Raw genomic sequence first — 21692 nt, forward strand, 5'->3', positions numbered from 1 at the left:
CATTAGGAATAAAATATGGCAGGACCCACCAGGAGCCAATTCCCTTAAGGGGGCTGTGTTTGACATCCAGCAGGGCTGGGTAATGAGATTTTCTTTAGCTGGCAACCCCCTCAGTGAGCAGAAGCTCTCTCAGAGATACTGCCCATGCTCTGTCATGGTTTCCCCAGCCTGACCATAAAGATGGAGGAGGACTTTGGGTCTCTGAAGTCTTGGGGGTAAGAGGGGCCAGGGGGAATTCATTGCTGCAGTCCTCATGACTTCATTGTATAAAAGGGGACTCAGCTACTGCATCCCATCCACTATCTGTGGCTCATTCCATGAGGATGGAAGCTTCTTCAGAGAAGAGATGATTTCATTCTTTGTATCTTCAGTGCCTGGCCCAGGGCTGGGCACACAGTAGGCATCTAACAATTCTTGTTAACAGATCCACCCCTTGAACAATAAAGTCTATTCTGTGCATGCCCAAACACAAGGTGGAGAATGTGGATTCAATGCCTTTAAGCTCCCAAAGCTGAGAATGAAACAAGTGCTTTCCTTTGGAGAATAAAGACCAGGAAGAACAGCATTTATCATTCACTTCCTTCTTTCTTTGAGAAGCTTCCAGGCCCTGATTATAGCCCAGGCATCCCCAGTGCTCAGGATTTTGCAGTTATTTGTGGGTGATGGAAGAGTCAGATTTTTTCATCCCTCTTTACAATGGGCCACATTCCATCCCCTCACATGGAAGGACATTTCAACGGGCATTTTTATTCTTTGAATACAATGATGAGTGAATTGCCAAAGCACCAGGGATTCAACGGGGTTTTCATATGGGGACAATTCATTCAGTTCAGTGGTTAAAAAACAAAACAAAACAAAAAAGCCCCCAAAGCCCCCAAACCGCCTAACCCCCCAAACCAGCCTCTTCTGTGCTATGTTTCCTAATCACCAATGAGCCTGAGAGAGCACCATTGTGCCCAGGCTATAGCAGCCACCCCTGCAGTAGCTCATGCCTGAAACTGGGCCCCTCCTAGTTCCCCGGGAGTGAGGCAGGGCGGTTCTGGGCATACTTCCCCCACTAAGGGACGGCCACTGCCACATATGTATCACTATCTGCCATTTTGCAGATGGAGAAACTGAGACTCAGAACTGGAAGAGGCATAAGCTGTGTTGGAGTCAGCTCACTCTGGCTCCGGGAAACTGGTTGTTAAATGTTTAGTGTAAACATTTACACCTTGGAAATAGGCAGATGTTACAAATCAGGGCTTGATTTATTGTTTTGGCAACTGTTCAGACTTAAGAAAGTGATAGAGAGAAATAATGTGCATCGAACTTCACAGTGTCTCCTTTTGGAGAGGTGGTTGTGAAACATTTCCCAGCATAGCCCTGGATATAGAGCTAGTAGGTGCCAGGCCTCCTGCCTCTCACTATGAGCAGGGATGATCCCTTTTAAAAAATATTATTTATTTATTTCTAACACTCTTTTAAAACATTTTCTTGAGTTCCAAATTCTCTTCTTCCCTCCACTCGCTGAGAAGGCAAGCAACAGGATATCAATTATGCATGTGAAATCATGCAAAACATATTAGGGAAGATGTTTTTTAATAAACTAATTAAGATGCAGAGAATATGATTTCTTTTTTTTTAAGTTACCATCATTTCCATTCTCAAGAACATGAAGGCCCTGGAAAGGAAAAAAGCTGATTATAGGGTTAGGGTCAAGGGGAACAGAGAGACAGGACATCCGTTTCACTGGATCCCATGAATAGGGAAGACCTCTCCCTCCAGTGTTCAAAGGATCCTCTGAGAAGGCTTGAAGGGGAGATATGGAAAGGAGGGTGGGTACACCTCGGGGAGCTCCTGGGAAGTGCTGATGGTTAACTCATCAATACTGTTCTCAACCACCCATTGAAAAAACCGCTTATGGCTGTTCTGAATGGGTTACCACCTAATGGTACATTAGGGAAGCCAGCATAGGTCTGCATCTCGATCTAGGTTTACCTGACCTTCAGGCTTGGAGCATGGTCCCCTGAGGAGCACACCACGACTTTAGGCCACACTAGGACAGATGAAACCACCTTAGTCCAAAGTTGAATCACTGATATTTTTATCATAAAACACTTATTCTATTCAGCACTAAAAAGTCTAATAAACGGAGGTGGAAGCATCCAGATCGATGAAGTTTGTTTTTGGTTTTACATACTGATCACACAAAGACATGAATCTGCTTTACAGATGACTCCGCTTTCTGGTGCCCAGAACTGGGGACTTTTCTTAGTCACCGGGAGACCCCATTTTGGACAATATGGGAGGGTTTTAAATTTAGGGCTATACATAATACTACCGGAGCCAGCTCCCCATTAGTTGCATAGCTTTTTCCAGTCTGTAGGAACTGGAATATTAAACTTTCATTGCAGAAATAAGACACTTAATAGTTCCCAGTCACAGAGAATAAATGTGTCTGTCTCCTTAAAGATGAGAACATGACAGTGAGTCATTCTGGAGAAAAGTATTGAGGTCAACCCTGGCTTTTAGAGAGGTTAGACCTGCCTGGAGGGTGCCAGGAGCACCAGAAGCGGGCATCACCTGGGATGCAGCTTGGTGGGGGAATGAAGGGGACCCGGGGACACCTGACAGGCATCTATACTGATCTATACATCTATACATTAAGGGGGACAATTGGGACTTCCTGGGGAGGGGCTGGACAGAGGAGGAAAGAGGCAAGGCTCATTCAGCTCATTCAGCTGCTTGCAGTAGGAATGCTTTGCACTTATATAGGGGACACATGATCTCTTTGGGGACTCCATCCCCCATCAGCCTATGTCGATTATACTGGATGATGCTGTGTGCTGCAGATGCATTTGCTGTTCATTTGTTTCTGTTGTGTCTGACTCTCCATGATCCCACTTGGAGTTTTCTCGGCAGAGATACTGGAGCAGTTTGCTATTTCCTTCCCCAGCTTATTTTACAAATGAGGAAGCTGAGGCAAACAGGGTTAAATGACTTGCCTGGAGTCACATATCTATTAAGTGTCTGAGGCCAGATTTGAACTCAGGAAGATGAGTCATCCTGACTCCAGGCTTAGTGTTCTGTGCACTATAGCACCACCTAGGGGACCCATGCTAAGGTAAGTGTCAGTACCTCCTGGGCTTCACACAGGCTTATGGGGGATGGAATTCTTAGGAGACTAGATTCTGTCTATATCATTACTTAAATATCAAATATGTCATATCACAATTACACCAAGCTTGGTCCTTTCCCCTCTTTGTTCCAGTCATTTCTTATATTCTGTATGATTTTATTTAATGAGATGGGTTTTGGGGGGAGGGTAAAGAAGGGAGGACACAATTAACTAGGACCAAAGGGAAAACAAACCCCATAAAAACCCCATGTACCTTGGCCATGGGTCTCCACCAAAGCCATAATGCTTGTGTCCTTTGCTGAATAAGCGAGGAGGCTCCGATTTTGGTCTGTGCTCTTCTGGCAGTGAAATTGGTACCATGGCGCCATATTCCCGTTCTGTTCCCCATGGGAGTTGAGGTACTCGGTGTGATTGCCTGAATTCCTGATATCTATATATAAAGAAAGCATGATTGATTTCACCAAAGCTGTTATTATTTAAACTTCTCAATGTCTAGAAGTCTGGGTCACTGTTGGGGGTGAGGCAGGTGGCCTGGTTGTCATGGACAGAAGCTGTAGAAGTAGGGGGGGAATGCAATGCTAGGAGGATGTCAGGAATTAGGCAGATGGCTGGAGTGCACGGCAAAGGGGATGTATGGAAACCACCCTGGGGGGACAAGTACTAGAATGTAATAGGGGATTGAATAGAAGTGACAGGTTGGGTATTATTTGGTGAGGTTGGTGGGTGAATGAAAATGTGGGCAAGTGGAGAGCGGGGGAACAACGTGCTCCCAATGGCTTTCCTTCCTCAGCATGATCCTCATGGTGTAGATGGTATGTGGGGGAGGAGAGTAAGAGAGGTCCCTTCAGTGGGGGCTTGTGGTCTCATGGCTAACTCCTTTCCTCTTTCTCCTCTCTCCCCAACAAGCATACACACATACACACTAGAGACAAATATATATATATATGTGTATACACACACACATGCACATGCATATACATATACAAGCAACACAGAAAGTACATACACACATACGTGGACATACATGGAGCATCTACCCCAGGGGTGTTCAATGACAACCTTTTTAAAAGAACAACTAACCGGAATTAAGGCTGAGGCTCGGCTCTTGGGTTTCCCGTTTCCCAGAGCGCCGGGTTTAGGAGACGGGCGGCCCGCAGACTAAGAAGGAACTTGAATAGAATTTTCAGAGCAGCGGAGAGGAGAGCGCTATTTGTACCTCCACTGTTGGCCCAGTGGGAAGGGAAGAAATTCCCAATGGCTTATAAGAGTCTGCTATGCTTTTGGAGAGAACGATAGTTACCTGCCATTGAGATCTGCCTATGACTCAACCCCTTGATGTCTTGTGAAACATTCCTGCCTCCAGAGATGTCCCCTTCCCCAGAAGGCCCCAGCCTCATAGTATATTGCTCAAAGGACACTTTGCCAGTATAGAATGTTGGAAAATCCAGCACCTTTCAGAGATGCCTGGGACACTGAAAAGTCAAGTGTTTAACCCAGAGTCACACAACTAGCCTGTCTCAGAGGCAGGACTTGAATCCAGGCCTTCTTGACACAAAGACAGACCTTTAACCCAATAGCTCCTCCTCTCCCTCCCCTCCCCTCCTCTCCTCTACTTTCCTCTCCATCTCTCTTGCCTCCTCCTCCTCCTCTTCCTCTCCCCTCCCCCTCCCCCTCCGCCTCCTCCTCCTCTTTGCATGAATCTCATGCAAATCAAAGGGAGCATCAATAGATTGATTGCCACAGGAAATAAGAAGTCCTACTTCATTCTGTACTGGGCAGGCCCCCCATGAGAAACGTGCGGGTCCAGCCAAATGGCCACACCTGGAAGACCTGGAGAAAGGACAAACCTAGGACTCGGAGGAATGGGGGAAGCTTGTTTCACAGGCATGGTCAGAGAAGGCAGGCTGATTTCCCTTCCTCTGGGAGGCTCAGGGAGGGAGTGGGTTAGCTGGGCTTAAAAATCAAAGAAGTTGGGGTACTTGCTCTGGTCTGTGGGAACCCAAACTGCTGGAAATGAGCCCAGCCTGACAGAAAGCTACCAGCATGGGGGGGGTGGGGGTAGGAGCAGAAAGTATGTGCCTGAGTAGGAGTCAGGAGATTTGAGTTCAAATTATGGCCTTGACAGTTAACTCTTTTTGTGACCATGGGCTTTATGAGAAGTAGAAAGGCACAGCAGAATAGGTGTTGAGTTTGGAAGCAAAATGCCTGGGTTTGATTCCTGTCTCACCACTGACCAACCAATGAGCATTTATTAAGCACCTATGTGCCCAAGACTGTGCTAGATTCTGGGGAAACTGAAACCCCATGTAAGAAGTGACTGTCCCAAGGTCCCATAGGCTAGCAGTAAGTGTGATCGTGACATTTGGTTGAATGTTGGTCTTCAGTCCTTGAGGGTAGAGACCATCTCATTTCTGTGTTTGTGTACCCAGCACCCAGTCCGGTGCCTGGCATATCATAAGCAATGGGAAAATCTTAAAGCATTACATGAATGTCACTGTCATCACCTTCATCATCATCATAATCTTCATTGTTATCATTTTATCTGGAATTGTGATGGACAGTTTCCTACTTACATAGTGTGTCTTGTATGTACAGTTAACCCCCCATTAGAACTTGAGCTTCTCACAGACAGGGACCGAGTTCTTTTGCCTTTCTTTGTATCACAAAGGCTTGGCACAGTGCCTGGCACGGAGCTGGTATTCACTGACTTCTATAGTTGGTGTAGACAGCTCCCAGTGAGGGAACAGCCTTTACCATTGGAGATCTGCTGCTGTTTGTTCCAGAGAGTCTCAAGGAGTCACTTAGGGTCCCTGAGAGGTAAAAGGACATGTCCAGGGTCACCCAGTCAGGATGGGGCAGAGCTGGGGACTTGACTGGGGGAGCTGAATAGCTGTTTTCAAGTATTTGCAGGAATCTCTTGTGTGTTGGAGGGATGAGACTGGAGTGTTTATATTGCCTCGTTCTGTTCGGTCTCAGAGGACATGGCTAGGAGGAATGGGTGAATTCCTAACAATAAGAGTTATCCAAGTGGGATGGGTGGCTGCCTCAGCAGGAAATAGGTTCTTCCTTCACCTTGGGTCTTTAACAAAGACTAGAGGACTTGTTTTCCCTCAAAGACTGAGTCTCTCCATCTTACCCAGGCTACAAGTGTGGGACCTACTCCCAGGGCTGATTCCACTCTGACTGTCAGAGGGCCTTTGACCTTCACCACCATTTTGGGACCCTGGCTGGTTTGCCCCTGTTTAGGCAACCTGGTGGATGCCCAGTCCAGGAGGCTTACCATGTTAATGCCAAAGTTGGAGCAGACACCTGATTGGTACAGCAGCTTAAAGCTCCCTACCTTAAGGAAGGATCTACCAGCTCCAGCCTGCCTGGTAGCTGAGATAATGACCCAATGCACCCCTGTGCCTGGCTTAGAGGATTGTATTAATATTAATAACAATTACTGACATTTCTGTAACACTTTGTAGCTCCCAAAGTATTTTACACCCATCATCTCATTTGAGCATCACAATGAGGTAGCTATTAGAAGTATTACTATCTCCACTTTACAAGATGAGGAAACTGAGGATCAGAATAGTCAAGAGAATAGCCCTGTGGTGTCAGAGGCTGTCTTGAAACCCAGCTTCTCCTGGCTCCAGGTCCAGACCTTTCCCTCTGCTCATGCTACTTCACTCATCAGGTCCATTGTCGAATGGACTGGAGGACCTCTGAGACCAACACAGAGCTAGAATTTCTGAGGGGTGAAGGGTACCTAATCTAATCATCATTTTACAGACTGAGGATCAGGGAAGTTAAGGTTTAATGACTTGCCCAGAGTCATGCCAGTCTCAAGTGACCAAAGCAGGATCTGATATTTAGGTACAGTGGAATAGAGCCTGGAGTCAGGAACACTCATCTTCCTGAGTTCAAATCTGGCCTCAGACACTTAATTAGCTGTGTGACCCGGGGTAAGTCACTTTACCCTGTTTGTCTCAGTTTCTTCATCTGTAAAATGAGTTGGAGAAGGAAATGGCAAACTACTGCAGTGTCTTCCCAAGAAAACCCCAAATGGGGTCACAGAGAGTCGAACATGATTGGAAAACGACTGAACAACAAAAACTTCTGACTCTAAAATCCTGCCTTCTTTTCTTCGGACTGCAATGTAGGGATTCCATAAAGAAAAAGAAACAAGGCTGATGAGCACGTAATTGAAGTCAAAGGACCTGGATTTGACAGCCAGCTCTGCTACTTACTACTCCAGTCTGATCCAGTGAGCATTTATTAGGGGCCCACTATATAGGTAAGGCATCGTACCACCAACTGAGATCCATATACAAACCGAAAAATAGTCCTCCTGATGTTCCCCTTTGCCCCCTGGGTGAGTCTGGGCCGGCAGCTCTCCCTCTCTGGGCTTGGCCTTCCACGCGGGCGAAATGAAGGGGGTTGGACCAGAGCCCCCGGGGCGTTCGACCAGAGCCCCCGGGGCGTTCTTAACCTATTTTCCACGGACTCCTCCCCCTCCTTCCAGCCATCTAGTGAAGCTCATGCACCCTTTTTCAAGAAAGTAGTTTTTAAAAGTAGTATTTTAAAACTTATTTTTTTAAATCTAGATAATTGTTTATCTATTTTTAAATGGAAGGAAACGCTGGATTTCAGTTAGAGAACAAGGATAATAAAGATGGAACTTGTTCCCCGTCAACAAGTTCATGGACGCCCCCTCCCCAGCCCCGCCAGGATCGCGGACCCCTGTTAAGAAGTCCCGCAGAACAATCCGACTCCTCATCTGATGCTTGACTCGACACCACGCTGCGTTCTGGCTGCAAACACTCTCTTCTCTAATTGCTTTGATGGAGTTTTATTTCTCTTAATTTCTTCAAATTGTACAAAAACACCATTTTTCTAAAAGGGACCCACATCTGTCAGACGTCTCACCACCCGACGAGCAACAGTGGCACCTAGTGGCCGATGAGCCCAATTACAAGCGGGAGCCGCGGAGCGCTTAAGGGAACATGGCTGAGCGATTCGGTCCTGGGATGTGAGTTCAACCACAGACACTAAGAGATGATGGACGCCTACGGAGTCATCTAGCCCCCAAGCCCCACCCCCACCTACAGTAAAGAGGCCCAGGAGTGACCAGTAGGGAGAGTGGAGGTGATTTCTGGTGTGCCTCCGTGTCACCTGCTGTCCAAGAACAGGGTCTAAAAGTGCTAGAAAGCGGAAAGACTCCCTCCACCAGGCTGGCATGGATGTTATCAGCGCTCAATGAAATTAGGCAGACTTAAGCTTCCCAGAAATACGCACTACTGTGTGAGCAACATTGCCAGCATGTTAATAAGCAGAGCTGACTTTCATAGCAGGCTTTGTGGACAGAGAGCCAGCCTCAGAGTCCAGAAGACCTGCATTCAAATCCCACCTGCGATATCCTCATTTTGTGACCCTGAACAAGTGGTTGAACTCCTAAGTGCATTGGGGGACTCTTCAAGCCTGAAAAATGTCAGTTACAGATCCACATGGGTGGGGAGAGTTCTGTCATCCTGAGTTCCCTGGCTGTAGTGACTAGTCCTGATATACACGTCTGTCTCTCTATGCATTTATCTGTCTGCCCAACCATCTGTCCATCCAGCTATCATCCATCTGTCTGCCTGCCTGTCTCTATCCCTCTATCTGTCCATCCATCTATCATCTATCTATCCATTTATCTGCCTGTCTCTATCCCACTATCTGTCCATCCATCATCTATTTATCCATCTATCTGTCTCTATGCACTGTCTGTCCATCCATCATCTATTTATCCATCTAGCTGTCTGTCTTTATGCACTGTCTGTCCATTCATCTATCATCTATTTATCCATCTGTCTGCCTCCCTGTCTCTGCAGTAATAATAGTGATAATAACAGTTAATATTTATATAACACTTACTGTGTGCCAGGCACTGTGCTAAGTGTTTTACAATTATCTCATTTGATCCTCACAATAACTCTGGGATGTAGATACTATTATTACCCATATTTAACAGATGGGGAAACTGAGGTAAACAGGGATTCAGCGACTTCCCCAGGGTCACACAGCTGGTAAGTGTCTGAGATTTGATTTGAACTCAGGTTTTTCTGACCCCGGGCCCAGTAATCTTTTCATAGTACCACCTAGCTGCTCTCTCTCTTTCTCTCTCTCTCTCATCTACATATCTACCAATCTATCTGTCTAGCTATCATTTACACCTATCGATCTACCACTATATCATCTGCTTGTCCATCCATCCATCCATCCATCCATCCATCCATCCATCCATCCCTCCCTCCCTCCATCCATCCATCCATCCATCCATCCATCCCTCCATCCATCCATCCATCCCTCCATCCGTCCACCCATCTGTCCGCCCATTCATCCATCCATCCATCTATCTATCTATCTATCTATCTATCTATCTATCTATCTGTCTGTCTACCTCTCATACTCGTAACTTCTTTATAATGGGGAAGTGCCACAGGAGGAAATACCCTCCCCTGATGCAGCTTGGTCATCTTCTCTGTAACTTCTAGCCTTGAGAGTTGCTTGGCACCTGGACAAGTTAAGTGACCTACATATGGTTGATCACATAGCCAGGATATGTCAGAATTGGACTTGAACCCAGCTATTCCTGGCTTCCAGGTGAGCTTCCTAATGATGCTTCCCTTTCCCTTCCTCTCCCCCTCCACACACATACATATACATACAAACATAGATACACACACATGTACAATATAGCCCTTTAGATATTCAAATCACTTTTTAAAACAGATTGTATTGTGATCTCATTGGCATAGGGAACTCCTAGTGAGAAACTTTCTTCCTAATTTCTCAGTTTCCTCATCTGTAAAATGGGCAGGGGTGGGAGTCGATGGTCTCTGAGGTCCTTCCCACTATATCCAAGATCATGGAACCCGGATCTGTCATTGCTAGTTGCGTGACCCTGACCAAGTCCCTTCTCTAAGGGGCCCTGGTTTCCTCATCTGTCAAATCGGAGGTTGCACTAGATTTCATCATGGGTTCCTTCCAGTTCTAGCTATGGGATCCTACTTATGGATTTTGCTTGACCACCTGAAAACTTCCGAGTAAATCACAACTGGGGCCAAATGAAATCAAAGATGAAAGAAAAATGCTAATCAGATGGAGTGACCCTCTGTGGTGGGGAGCTGAGACCACAGCTATTAGCAACAGTCTCAGAATTCTTTAGCAGAATGTTACTCCTGGTGAAACATTGTACTTGTTTCCTATATCTCTAAAATAACCCTCCCTTTTCTCCCCTTCCCACCAAAAAGTTGCTTAACAGATCAATTTATAAAGGGAGGCACTAAATGCATTATATACAGCTAGAATTCATCAGTGGGTATATTTTCTGGCACCTGTGCCAGGTTTGCATGATAACCCAATGAATGCTGTATTCTCATAGTATTTTTAAGGTGACAGATGCAGGATTTCTTCAGCCTTCTCACTGGAAGCAGATTTTTTTTTTTTGTCACTCATTCTTTCTCCTGTGACAGATGCATTGTGTTTCCTCATTTTTTATTTTAAGAGGCATCTTTCTAAAAGTTCCTAATGGCTGTAGATGCTACAAGAATTATTCTGAATGCTTAGATACCCAGTTGCAGAATAAAGACAAAACATTTTATTATTATCATTATTATTATTGTTATTAAACTTGTGGTCTCAACTAGAACATAGCCATGGCTTTGACTGTGATGTACACAGAATCAGAAAATGTTAGAGCTGGAGGGGACTGATTTGACACCCCCTCCCCATTTTACAGATGAGGAAACTGAGTCTCAGGTAGGGCAAATGGTTTGTCCAGGGTCACAAAAGGCATACACAGTAGAATCAGTATTTGAACTTATGTTCCAAACTAGCGCTTTTTCTGCCTCCCCATACTTGTTACCCCATCTGTTGGTGTCTTTCCCTCCTTGAATTTGTTTTAGGTATATTTATTTTTCCTGTGTGTACAATAGCACATGTTGTCTCCAGCTAGAGAATACATGTTCCTTGAGGGCAGGGTTTATCAATGGTACCTCCCCACCTCCTTCAACTCATGCCACTCCCGCCCCGCCCCCAGCTTCTAGTACAATGCCTGCCACCTAGCAAGCACTTAATAAATTTGCATATTGGTTAATTGACCCATACTGATCCCTTGCTTGCATCCTTGCTAAGTTCATTAATTTTTTCCTCATTTTTAGTGAAAGTTTTAATTTCTTAGCCAAGCTGTTGCAGGTAAATAGCAGAACCAGACCTAAACCCAGGTCTTAGACAGCCATTATCTCCAGACTTCTTCCAGAGATGGTCGTGTGCCTCAGACTCTTCCCAAGGGGATAGAGGCTTTCTTTTTGCCTTACCTGTCCTCTGATGCAGTTGCCCGTGGTGGGATTTGCAGTGGCGTGTGGATTTTATTGGAAGCTAAAGTGTTGGACAAAATGTCAGTGCCTTCCAGTTGTCTATAATAGTGGGATAAGTCATGACACGGCTCCATAGCTCCTCAGTTAAAAATGTCTAATAAAGGGGAAAGGAAGATCAAGTTGACATGAGGTTCACAGGTCAATTAATTAATAATTAATTAATAATTAATCCAGTGGAACCATCCCCACACACATGTTCCACAAGCTACACGCATACTGATCAGTTTCGTCACCATTGAGGGCACCACATGTCTATATGTTCTTTGCTAAAGGAATGGAGGGTAGAGGGCACAGGAGATAGAGCCCTGCACTTGGAGGAAGATCAGACCTTGGAATCCCCAGCTCCCACACTTACTAGCTGTGTGAGCCTGGGCAAGTCACTCACCTCTACGGGTTGTTTTCCTGATGTGTAAAATGAGGGGATCAGACTCAGCCCAGTGGCCTCTAAGGACCCTCTCATCTCTAAATCTATGATGGTCTGTGGGGGGTGACTTTTAACAGGAAACAATCCCCAGAGTGGAACACATTCTCAAGTGAAGTAATAATATTTCTGTAGACAGCAGAAACCTCTCAATAGAATCCCTCTTAATTACCACACTTCAGAAAAAAAGAAGGAAAGGGAAGGGAAGGGAAGGGAAGGGAAGGGAAGGGAAGGGAAGGGAAGGGAAGGGAAGGGAAGGGAAGGGAAGGGAATGGAAGGGAAGGGAAGGGAAGGGAAGGGCTGGGGAGGGGGGGGCTGGGGAGGGGAGGGAAGTGAAGGGAAGGGAAGGGGAGGGGAGGGGAGGGAAGGGAAGGGAAGAAAAACCTCTGGAAGTCAATGAATGGAAAGAAGCTTCAGACTTGAAAAGACACCTGTTCAAAACCTGCCTCTTCTGCCATGCTCTGTTTGACCTTAGTCACCAGTCACATCCTTCCTGGGCCTCTGAGGTTCCTTCTAGCTTTGGATGTGTGGTCCTAGGATTTCCCGAAGAAAATACTCAAGTCCTGATCTCAAGCATTTTGCCAAAGGATCCTTCGAACATTCACGTTATAGTCAAATAAAAGAGTTGGTTGGAGACTTTTCCACTGCACCCCCCCCCCATTCTCCTTTAGGCCTCACAATAACCAGTGTGGCTCCTACAGGTCATGTGATCTTCATTTTACAGGACTGGGGTCACACAGCTGAGTCAGTCATAAAATGTGAACAAATCCAGGTCTGCTTCCTTAGACTCTTGCTCTTTCCAAATGAGATCTGGAGAACGGGGATCCCAGTTCTATAATCTAGGATCCTGTGAATCTCTCTAGCTCAGAGGATGTACCTATGTGTGTGTGTGTGTTTACTTGTGTCTGTGTATGTATACATATATGTATATTTTGTTGTTCAGCCATTTCAGTCATATCCTACTCTCCATGACCCCATGTGGGGTTTTCTTGGCAAAGATCCTGGAGTGATTTGTCATTTCCTTCTCCAGCTCATTTTACAGATGAAGAAACCGAGGCAAACAAGGTTAAGTGACTTGCCCAGGGTCACACAGCTAATAAGTGTCTGAGGTCAGAGACTTTCTGTCCATCTGTCTGTCTCTCTCTGCAATAACTATAAATGTAACAAATTATCCATCCAGTGGGGTGGACATAGAAAGGACCTCAGAGGCCAATTAGTCCAACCCCTTCATTTTAGAGAAGAGAAAGCTGCAAAGGAAGCGAAGGGACCAAGGTCACACAGACCTCCCATGACTTTGAGAAGGAAGCACTAAGCAAATCTCAGGTAGGCTTCCCTGGGACTCTGGTGAGTTGGTCCCTCAAGTGACCTGCCCACCTTTCGGGACCCTATCTCCTCCTTCTGCTGCGGGGCGGGTGCAGGGAGCCCCAGAAGAGTTGGCTGACCATCAGTGGCCAGGGAAATGGGGAAGCAAAGCCTGGCCCCTCCATCCACACCCAGGCGAACTTCCCCCGACCCACGAGTTTGGCAGACGAGCTTCCCACGCACCTCACACATCAGGACAGGACGAAGAGGCTTTCCTTCCCCTCCCTCCACCCCGCAGAGGAGCCCCACGCGCGAACGCGCGCAGGATTCGGTCCTGGAGCTGCTGCAGTCTGTGACTCCAGAGAGTTCGCAAGCAGCGTGCGTGGGGAGGTGCGGGGGGTGTTCATGGGTGTGAAGTGAGCACAGGGTGCAGCTGCTAAATAAACTTTGTACTGGGGCCCGCCTGTGACTGTGACCGTGACCGTAACTGTGACAACTGTTTGATGCGCTCAGTGGAGGGGGCTAGACAGGCTCAATGAACGTCTTATGGCTGAACGCGGAGGTTAGACTGGGGTCTTGCCTAGACGGGACGGGCAACTTGCCACGGAGCTAGGCGAAGGGACTGGCCGAGAGGGAACCCTACCTCTGGCTGAGCTCGAAAATACTCGTGGGCAAGGGGCACAGTGGGCAGGAGGCAGTGGGTGTGGCTGGCTGGCAGGGGGGAGGGATCCTGAGAGCCCAGATTCTGGTAAAGCACTAGAAAGACTTCAGCTACTTAGACCGGGAGGACAGTCCACTAGGTTACCCGCTTTCCAGGGAGAGGGAAATGTGTGTAAGGAGAAGAGCAGCTGAGTCTGAGGAAAGAGTGCAGACCAGGCGGGCAGCCCACCAAGTTACACGCTTTCCAGGGAGAGGGGAATATGTGTAAGAGGCGTCTGGGGGGAGCGGCTAGGTCTGAGGGGAGGGTGTTGATGGGGAGAGCAGCCCACTAAGTTAGTTACACGATTTGCAGGGAGAAAGCAACGTGCTTAAGGGGGCGGCGCTGGTATGAGGAGAAGATGTAGACGGGTTGGGCTGCTCTTAACGGAGATTCAATTGTGAAGTACTCACGTTGGTTCAGGAGAGAATCGACGGGGCGGGCGCGGGCGCTCTTTACACCTCACTTGTGCTGAGCTCAGTGGATGGGCACCCAAAGACCCTAGATGAGGTTCTGTGGTAAAGCCCAAACAGAACCGGGCCTGAGACTGGGGCAAATTGGGTGGGGGGAGAAGGACCCTAGACAAAGCTCAGCCCTTCTCTGAGATAGACGATGGGACCCTGAAAAGAAGTGTCGCATTCAGGGGGAGTCTGCCTGCGTGGCCCTGGTGAAATAGTCTTTGTTAGAGCTTGCGTTAGATGGTCAGCACCGCCGAGGTGAAGCGGGGCCCAGAGCATGCCCAGAGAGGGCTGGCAGCTGGTGCCCCCTCAGCATTGCTGGGGTTAGAGCGCGGCTTCAGGTGGGACATCATGCCTGCTGCCATTACCTAGCAGATGCGTCATTTGTCACCAACTGGCGCCACTTTGGGCCTGCGTTTCCCTGAAAGGTTCAGTAAATAATCGTTTCGGGGTTAATGTTTGCACTCACACGCTGTTGACTGTGCTGGAGATTTCTCAAACGTAAAACAAAGTCTCAGGAGTTTTCATTTCTGTCCTATCTTTATTTATTGTCTCGTCTCGTGCGTAGTAGGCCCTTAATCAATGGCTCATTGGGTTAGTGAAGGAAAGCACTGATAGTGTATTCATGTCAGAAGCTTCGTGCTGCTCCGCATTGTTTTTGCAAATTAAATCGGCCGTCCCGGCGCCTCATCAGTATTGATTGGCAGATTTAAAGCATTCCTAAGACTCAAAAGAATCAAAGAAATGAAGATCTCGCAGGGCCTGAGCGCCAGCAAGCGGATGGGCTGCCCAGCAGGAGGGCAATTAAAAAAAAACAACATTCTTTCTGTTGGCTTCGGCAATTGCAGAATTAAACCTTTCGATCAAAATGAGGAAATTTTTTTTTGCTTAGTGATGGGGCTAGCGTCCTGCTGGGAGGCCCTTGGCGGTGAGCCTGGAGGTGACAGCTGGCCAGATTGGGGTAATTCAGTGACTGGAGGACAGCTCAGCCATCACCGAGTGGTCAGAGGTTCTTAACCTGAGCAGACCCTCCCTAGGATAGACTTCAGGGGATCCACGAACTTGGATGAGGGAAACCTTTGACATTTAAACGCCTTTCCTTCAACTATGGAGAAATATTTAGAGAAGGGATCCAGAAGCTTCCCCATTCCACCAAAGGGGTCCAGGACATAGAACGGATTGAGAGCCCCTGGCTGAGTCAGACCCACTCTGATATACAGAGAAGGACGGTTCAGAGTTGCTAAGGCCATGGTTGGAAAAAAATAGGTGAGACCTATAGAAATCAGTTTGTGAGAAAGGAATTGACAGTGAGAACTCCAATCTGAGTGCCTCCACTGGTCACATCTCCTTCCCCCCAAACTAGGAGGCCCAGACTATCTTTTCTGTTCTTATTAGCAATGACTTTCTCATAACCTCATTTCTTTGTTGTTGTTTAGTTGTGTCCGATTCTCCAGGACCCCATTTGAGGTTTCCTTGGCAAAGATCCTGGAGTGCTTTGCCATTTTCTTCTCTGGCTCATTTTACAGATGAGGAAACTGAGGCAAACAGGGTGATGTGACTTGTCCAGGTGCACACATCTAATAAGTGTCTGAGGCTGGATTTGAACTCAGGAACAGTAGTCTTCCAGGCTCCAGGCCAGGCACTCTGTCCTCTAGCTGCCCCCTAATTTCTTTAGGTCTCACCTAATTTTTTTCTTTTGATTGTGGCATCCCTGGGCCTTCCCTCTCTGGACCTAGATTTTCTCTTGTCTGAGATGAAAGGGTCTAACTAAATGTTTCCTAAGTTCCGTCTGGACCCTGAGAGTCTTCTGTTCTCCAAATCTGCAGAGCCGGGAATCCACAGAGCCAGGTCACTGCAGTGCTCATTGGTAGGAAGTCCACTGGAGGAAGCTGGGTTGAGTCAGTTAGACTGCAGGACTCGATGCTAGCTGGCAGCCTCACTTCCAACACAGCTGAGAATCAGGAAGTAACAAGTCAGGCTCTCTGATTGGCCAAAGTGGCTCTCAGTCCCTGCACTAGATAGCTAATGCTCTTTACTCCTGGGAGAATCCCTCAAAGCCTATTGACTCACAGTTTAGGTACAGTTCTAACAAACTTGATTTCCCACACTTCTACAGATTAGAAGCAGTGAATTACAAGGGGATTACCACCCCATGCACTTATACTAAAGTCACAGTGGTGATTCTGGGTCACATGGGCCTTCCCCCGAATGGAACAAATTTCCTTTTCTTGGCGTCTGATGCATCCAAGTTAGCCTTTACCCAGAACAATGAAAGGGACTATCTACGGATAGAATTAATTCTACCCTTCAGAAAAAAAACTCCGGTTTCTGAGAAATGACTTCCTTGGTCAGCATCTCTTTGGGGGAGAAGGCCCACAACTGACCCATCTTTTGAAGAATGATTATCAGGCAGCAGTTTTAGAAAAAGACAATCATTTACCTCGAAGTCATGGAGCCAGCCCCAAAGACAAAGAACTGTCTTTTTCAGAGACAAGCACAAAGCCATTCTTCGCTGGGCTTACTTCTTGCTATCATCGGGACATGCAGGCAGGAAAATGAAAGGCTTTCTCATGGGAGCAGGGAAGTTTTTTTTTTTCACACTCCCCCTTCCCCCTTTATACCATCCACTAAGAAACTGGGCTGGGGGCTGTCCTGGGAAATTTCGTGTGCCTATTGATGCTAATCGATGGTGAAGCCCAGAAGTAATGAATTTGGCCTCCCGGGCTAGGAGAGCATGAGAGCTATGGCTTCCTCTGGACCCACGTAAATGTGACCAATGCTATCATTCGTTGGCCAGAGAAAACCGGAATAAATGAGCCCTAGAAACCCACGGCAACCTTTGAAGCATCTTGGTAGCTTTCAAGATCACAGAACAAAGCTCAGCCCCTCTGGCCTCCCCCCATCGCACCCCGCCCTGTCTGAGGAAGAGCCCACTGCCCCTGGCTGCTGGGGGTGGACCTCCCCAGGATGCAGGACATATTAACGGCCACGGGGTCCAGGAGCTTAGAGGCCAGTGAGCTCAACTTACTTCAATCTGCCGATGAGGAAATCGAAACTCATAAAGGGATCGTGGAATTAGAGCTGAAAGGGATGAAAAATCTTCTACTGAGCCAGCTGGGAGAGACTTGGACCCAAAGTCAGAAAGGCTTGAGTTCAAATCCTACCTCAGATTTTTACTGAATAGGTCACCCTGGGCAAGTTCCTCAGCCTCTCTCAGCCCTCCCTTCCTCATCCATGAGGTAAGATAACATATTAGTATATCATGAAAAAGCAGCACAGTAATATTGGCATTAATTAATACGGTATATTAAGTAGTGCAACATACTAGTATATTAGTCTGTTATAGAGCCAGTGTGTGTTATAATTACATAGTGGCATGTATTACAGTATAATACATTAATATAATAATAATAATATAATAATAATATATGCCACTGGAAAATAATAATAATAATAAAAATAAAATAACAATATAATATATATATATATATATTAATATAATACAATAGCACCTCCCTCCTAGGCAGCTGGGACCACCAAACGGACTTTAAAATACCACGCAGATGTTGTTTAATATTATTATTTTACAGATTAGGAAACTGAGACCCAGGTAGGGAACATATGATCTTAGACTGAGAGCAGGAAGATTTCAGCCAAGAACTCTGTAACCTTAAAGCTTTATATAAATGCTAGCAATTATTGTAATAGTTAATGTCGTAGCAGCAGCTAGGTGGTTCAGTGGAGAGAGCCCTGGACCTGGGTTCAAATCCAGCCTCAGATGCTCTTTAGCTGTGTGACCCTGGGCAAGTCAATAGCACCTACCTCCTGAGGGGGCTGTGAGGAACAAATGAGATAATCACTGTAAAGCGCTTAGCACAAGGTCTGGCACTATGTGAAGGATGGCTATTGTTATTACTGTTACTGCTGTTATAAAAGACTTTAGGGATTGCCTAGGACACCTCAACTTCCATTTCACAGATAAGAAAACTGAGGCCCTGGCAAGGGAACACAGGACTATAGATTTAGACTTTGGGGGTCTTTTAGGCTGCCCTATCCCCATTTAACAGATGAGGAAGTTGAGACCCAGAAAAGGCGATTTGCTTAAGGTCCCAAAGTAGAAAAACCAGAACTCAAACCCAGGTCCTTTGACTCCAAATCCAGTGCTTTTTATATTCCCTCTTGCTGCTTTGACCGAGGTAACCCAGCTAGCGTTTAAAGGACCATATAATACAAATATATCCACAAAAGAGGGAGTGTAGTGTAGTGGAAAGAAAGCTGGCTTTGGAGTCAGGAAGATCTAGGTTCAGGTTTTGCCTGGGATTGCCAAAAGCTCAGCATTACAGAGGATTCCTTTATCTCCATCGGTGGGGAGACTTTCTACACTAGGAGTTCAAGGCACTAAATCAAATATCAAAAAAAGTCCACATTTAAAACACACACACACACACACACACACACACACACACACACACACAAAATGTGTATTTCACAATTCTTCTCCTCCAGAAGCTTAAGCTCTTTAAAACAATGTCTTGTTACACACTTTTATTTGTCATTGTCTCATCATGGCAATGGAGAATTCCCTGTTGCCAGGTGCTCTTGGTAGTGTGCCGGGCACTGGGAATTCAGACGAAAGTGAAACATCCCCCACCCTAAGGTAGCTTATATTTGTCAGGGAGATAGCATGTTCAGGGCTAAGTCTAGGGGCAGCTAGGTGGTGCAGTGAGTAGTGAACCAGCCCTGGAGTCAGGAGGACCTGAGTTCAAATACGGCCTCAGATACTTGACACACTTTTATTGGCTGTGTGACCTTGGGCAAGTCACTTAACCCCAATTGCCCTGCTTCCCTCCCGTAAAAAAAAGAAGTAAGTCTAAACAAAATAAATGCAACATAAGTTTGTTAGGTGGAGTATTAGCTGCTGAGCAGGAAGAATTGGGAAAGGACTCATGTAGAAGCAGATAGTGTTTGAGACGAGATCTTTTTTCAAAATTTTTATTCATTTTGAGCTTAAATACAAAAAGACCAAAAAAAATTTCCATGTACACAGCGGAACACAAAAAAATGATTCAACATGAAACCATGAATTTCCATTTCACATGGTTTACTTAAAAAAAACTAATAAAATTATGCATAGTTTTCAAAGCTACCCCGCTTTCCTGTGCTTCCTTCTAAGTTTTCTTTTGTTCTCTGCTGTGGCCTTTTTATTTTTTTTTCCTCCCTTCTCACTTGGCCCTAGAGAAGGCTACCATCAGGCACAAATATATACGTATACATGTAAAACTATACTATACCTCATTGTACTCATCAGTTCTTTCTCTGGATGTGGATAACATCTTCCTTCATAGGTGCTTTGTGGTTGATTCGAGTATTTATAATACTCAGAATGACTTAAGTCATTCAAAGCTGTTCTTAGAACACTACTGCTGCTCCAGTGTACAACTGTCTCTTGGTTCTGCTCATTTCACTCTGCTTTATTGCATGCAAGTCTTTCCACATTTTCTAAAACCTACCAACTCATTTCTTTTTTCCTCCACTTAAAGAATTTTATTTTTTCCAGTGGCATATAAAGATAGTTTTCAACATTCACTTTTATAAGATTTTGACTTCAAATTTTTTTCTCCTTCTCTCCCTCCCCTCCCCTCAAGACAGCAAACAACCTTATATAGACTATACATGTACAATTGTAATAAACGTATTTCCACATTAGTCATGTTGTGAAAGAAGAATCAGAACAAAAGGGAAAAACCACACAGCTCGTCATTTCTTATAGCGTGGCAAAATTCCATCACGTTCATATACCACAACTTGTTCAGCCATTCCTTGATTGATGGGGTGTGTGCCACCACAAAGAGAGCTGCTATAAATAGTTTAGAACATATAGGTTATTTTCCTTTTTCCTTAATCACCTTGGGAAACAGACTTGATAGTAGTATTGCTGGGTCAAAGGATATACACAGTTTTATAACTCTTTGGGTCTATTTCCAGATTGCTCTCCAAAATAGTTGCATAAGTTCACAGTTCCACTAACAATGAATTGAAGTCCCAATTTTTCCACATCCCCTCCAGCGTTCATTGTTTTCTCTTTCTATCATTTTAGTCAGTCTGAGAGGTGTGAGGTGCGACCTCAGAGTTGTTTTAATTTTCATTTCTCTAATGAATTGTGATTTAGAGCATTTTTTCATATGCACATATATAGCTTTGTTATCTTCCTGCCTGTTCATACCCTTTGACCATTTATCAATTGGGGAATGACTCATATTTTTATAGATTTGACAGAGTTCTTTAAATATGTGAAATGAGACCTTCATCCAGGAAACTGTCTATAAAATTTTTCTCCCAGCTTTCTGTTTTCCTTCTAATTTTGGCTGCATTCGTCTTACTTGTACAAAACCTTTTAATTTAATGTAATTGAAATGATCCATTTTACATCTCACAATGCTCTATCTCTTTTCGCACATTGTTCTCCTATTTGAGACGAGATCTTAAGGAAACTAGAGGCAGCTAGGTGGCACCATAGTGCACAGAGAACCAGGCCTGGAGTCAGGAAGATTCATCTTCCTGAGTTCAAATCCAGCCTCAGACACTAACTAGCTGTGTGACCCTGGGCAAGTCACTTAACCCTGTTTGCCTCAGTTTCCTCATCTGTCAAATGGAGACAGTAACAGCACCTACCTCACAGAGGTGTTGTGAGGACCAACTGAAATATGTAGGTAGAGTGCTTTGCAAATCTTGAGCGCATTAACATTATTATAACGTAGATCTCCAAAGGATCCCGGATTATGTCCTCTCATACAGCGCAAAAAATTCTTTCTACTGTACCTCTGACGATTAATCTTTCAAGTTTTGTAAGTATACCTCAAATCAAATTTATTTTATTCCAAAAACATTCATTAAATTTCCCTAGCATGCACATCACATGCACTGAAAGATTCAGAGAACACACAAGATCGACTTTTTGTTGACTATTAAAACAAGCATTTTGGTTCAGCTGAACAAGACACTATTTTAAAAACCCTTCTTCAAGGCACATGTGCTTTTGCTTAAATTACAAAAGATTCCTTGAAATACCATTGTTGTTGCTCAGTCACGTTCGACTCTTCATGGCTCCATTTGGGATTTTCTTGGCAGAGTTACTGGAGATGTTTGCCATTTCCTTCTCCAGTTCATTTTACAGATGAGGAAACTGAGTCAACTAGGGTGAAATGACTTGCCCAGGGTCACACAGGTAGTAAGTGTCTGAAGTTGGATTTGAACTCAGGAACAGGAGTCTTCCTGATTTCAGGACTGC

The 21692-nt window shown here is 45.5% G+C and overlaps 1 protein-coding gene across 1 annotated transcript in view; it reads right to left on the reverse strand.

Moving 5' to 3' along the window:
* Window positions 1-13671, reverse strand: part of C5H7orf31 (chromosome 5 C7orf31 homolog) — a 42970-nt gene extending 29299 nt beyond the window's left edge. The window contains exons 1-3 of the mRNA XM_036758748.1: window positions 13493-13671; window positions 11467-11620; window positions 3375-3551 (exon numbers count right to left, since the gene is read on the reverse strand). Coding sequence (XP_036614643.1) covers window positions 3375-3551; window positions 11467-11600 — 311 coding nt within the window. The 5' untranslated portion in view covers window positions 11601-11620; window positions 13493-13671. The remainder of the gene's footprint in view (window positions 1-3374; window positions 3552-11466; window positions 11621-13492) is intronic.
* Between the last annotated feature and the right edge of the window lie 8021 nt (window positions 13672-21692).

Source organism: Trichosurus vulpecula, chromosome 5, assembly GCF_011100635.1.
Source record: "Trichosurus vulpecula isolate mTriVul1 chromosome 5, mTriVul1.pri, whole genome shotgun sequence".
Lineage (NCBI taxonomy): Eukaryota > Metazoa > Chordata > Mammalia > Diprotodontia > Phalangeridae > Trichosurus > Trichosurus vulpecula.